General features: G+C 39.2%; 1 protein-coding gene across 2 annotated transcripts in view; it reads left to right on the forward strand.

Moving 5' to 3' along the window:
• Positions 1 to 2,592, forward strand: part of AEBP2 (AE binding protein 2) — an 84,677-nt gene that overhangs the window by 71,249 nt on the left and 10,836 nt on the right. For both annotated transcript variants that reach the window (XM_023514721.1, XM_023514720.1), the window contains exon 6: positions 2,066 to 2,133. In XM_023514721.1, coding sequence (XP_023370489.1) covers positions 2,066 to 2,133 — 68 coding nt within the window. The remainder of the gene's footprint in view (positions 1 to 2,065; positions 2,134 to 2,592) is intronic.

The raw sequence follows: 2,592 nt of genomic DNA on the forward strand, positions 1-2,592 counted from the left end.
CACAGGCGCCCGCCACAACGCCTGGCTATTTTTTGGTTGCAGCCGTCATTGTTGTTTTGGCAGGTCCGGGCTGGGGATTCGAACCCACTACCTTAGGTGTACGTGGCTGGCGCCTTAGCCGGTTGAGCTATAGGCGCCGAGCCCGAGTTTAATTTTAAATGACTAATTCTTCATTATAATTGTTTGCCGTCTTCATTTGTTAGGAATATTATGGGTCAGTATCAGTGGTAAACAGTGGTAGTATTTACATTCGGTGTTCTGAGGGAGAAGATAGGTACATAAAGCAGTCACAATATAGCGTAATAACGTGCTTAGTGACTCAGTGTTTTCAAGATACACACCAGACGTACTAGAGACCCTTAATCCATTATTGGAGTTGGAGGCAAGGAAGAGGAGGTAGCTTTGCACGTGTCCTAAAAAGGTTATTGTGATTATCTGTGAGTATAGGCAGATACAGCACATTCCAGGCGGAGAAGTGCTGGGGAGACGGGGGTAAAAGTTTGATTTAAATTCTGTTTGACTTAACCATCACCTATAATTTACATTAATTGCCCAAGTTAAAGTGAATACCCCCAAAATGGAGCGTACATACCTTAAACATTTTATCTGAATAAGTAAATGAACCTTCACTAATTTACATAAGACTAAGTCATCCTTTAGAATATAGATGAATTAATTGGTATTCACAGTTACATTTCTTGAATAAGCCACACTTGTAATATTCACATAATTAATGGTTTGCACTTTTAATTTATTTAAAGTGGACCCAGAACTTGTAGAAAATTGAAAAGCCATTAGGAATATTTTAACATGCTGGGCCCAGTGGCTCACACCTGTAGTCCTAGCACTCGGAGGCTGAGGGGGGTGGATTGTTTAAGCTTAGGAGTTCCAGACCAGCCTGGGCAATAGCAAGATCCCATCTCTACTAAAAATAGAAAAACTGAGGCAAGACAATGGCTTGAGCCCAAGAGCTTGAGGTTGCTGTGAACTATCACACCAGGACACTATCAGGGTGCCAGAGAGAGACTCTTGTTTCAAATAAATAAATAAATAAATAAAAATAAATATCCCAATGTATGTGGGTCTCTTTGAGATACTTAATGATTTTCTCAGTTTTTTACCGTAATTCTACAGCACATCTGTTTTAAAGGAAGCCTTTAGCAAGCCTTCCAAAAGCTGTCAACTCAGTGTTCTTCTGAAACAAAACTTGAGTTCCCCTGGGGTGGTGTTTGTTTTGTTTCACTACTTTCTGTGCCCAGCACCTAGAATGGTGTCTGGTTTTGTGGTAGCTGTTTCTTCTATAAAACGTTACTGCTGCCGATACACAGAAAGCCTGGAGAATTTGGTTGTTCTGATAATTTAGAGGTCAGATGAGAAAACTTCTTTTATGTTCCTCATAGTTTGGGAAATCATTTTTAATATGAGGCTGAAGGAATTACAGGTAGAAAAGGAAAAAAATGAGGCTGAAGAGGCCAGATCCTGAAGAGGTTTGTGCTCTATAGAGTGACCTTTTCTGAAGTGTCCAGGGAAACCTATGAAGAGTTTGTCAGGGAAGTGATACTACCGAATTTGTGCCTTGGACAGAGCAGTCTGTGTACGGAGTAGAGAATGGCTTTGAGGATTTGGGGGCATTCAGAAGATTGGAGACCTGAACTAGTATTATGGCAGCTTGAATGGAGATAATAGATATTAAAGAGTAAGTTCCCAGTTTACTATTGGGATGTTTGCTTTCCCTTTTTGTGACCAAAAAGAACTCTGACGTGTTAAGTATAACACGAATATTTTTGAGCATAGAGCTTTTCTTTAATTCCACTTTATTTCTTTAGAATAGTTTTCTAAAAGTTTAATTCATTTTATGCTAAACACTGTCATAGGTGGTATGATAGCGAAGTCTATAGGATAAGATTTTTCCTGTGTTTTGTGAGTTTGGTAAGTGCCACAAAAATCCTCTTACCCTCTTCTAGCATAAGAACTTTTAAAAGTTGTTTAATAGAGGCATAAGTGCTTTTTAACAATAAATGAAAATGATGATTTACAAGTAGATTTCTTTTCATATCATTACCAGGTAATAGCTAAGAGAAAAGAGGATTCTGGAAAGATAAAACTTTTGCTTCATTGGATGCCTGAAGACATGTAAGTATCAAAATAGTACATGTTACTAATAGACTGATGTTTTATTTTCATTAACCTTGTACACACAAAAATTAAGTTATTAAATTCAGATAAAAAGATTTAGAGAAGGGTAGTCCCTGGCTCAGTGAGTAGGGTGCTGGCCCCATATACCGAGGGTGGCGGGTTTGAACCTGGCCCCAGTCAAACTGCAGCAAAAAAATAGCTGGGCATTGTGGAGGGTGTTTGTAGTCCCAGCTACTTGGGAGGCTGAGGCAAGAGAATCAACTAAGCCCAAGACCTGGAGGTTGCTGTGAGCTGTGACGCCACAGCACTCTACCCAGGGCAACAAAGTGAGACTCTATCTCAAAAAAAAAAAAGATTTAGAGAAATTCATCCAGCATATTGAGGTTATCAGGATTAAAGGTATAATCTTAAAGGTCTTGGAGTAGCTGGTTAAAGTTATATGCTTCAGACCTTTAG

The sequence above is a fragment of the Otolemur garnettii genome, unplaced genomic scaffold (genome assembly GCF_000181295.1).
Source record: "Otolemur garnettii isolate 467f Iridium unplaced genomic scaffold, OtoGar3 scaffold00057, whole genome shotgun sequence".
In the NCBI taxonomy this organism is placed as follows: domain Eukaryota; kingdom Metazoa; phylum Chordata; class Mammalia; order Primates; family Galagidae; genus Otolemur; species Otolemur garnettii.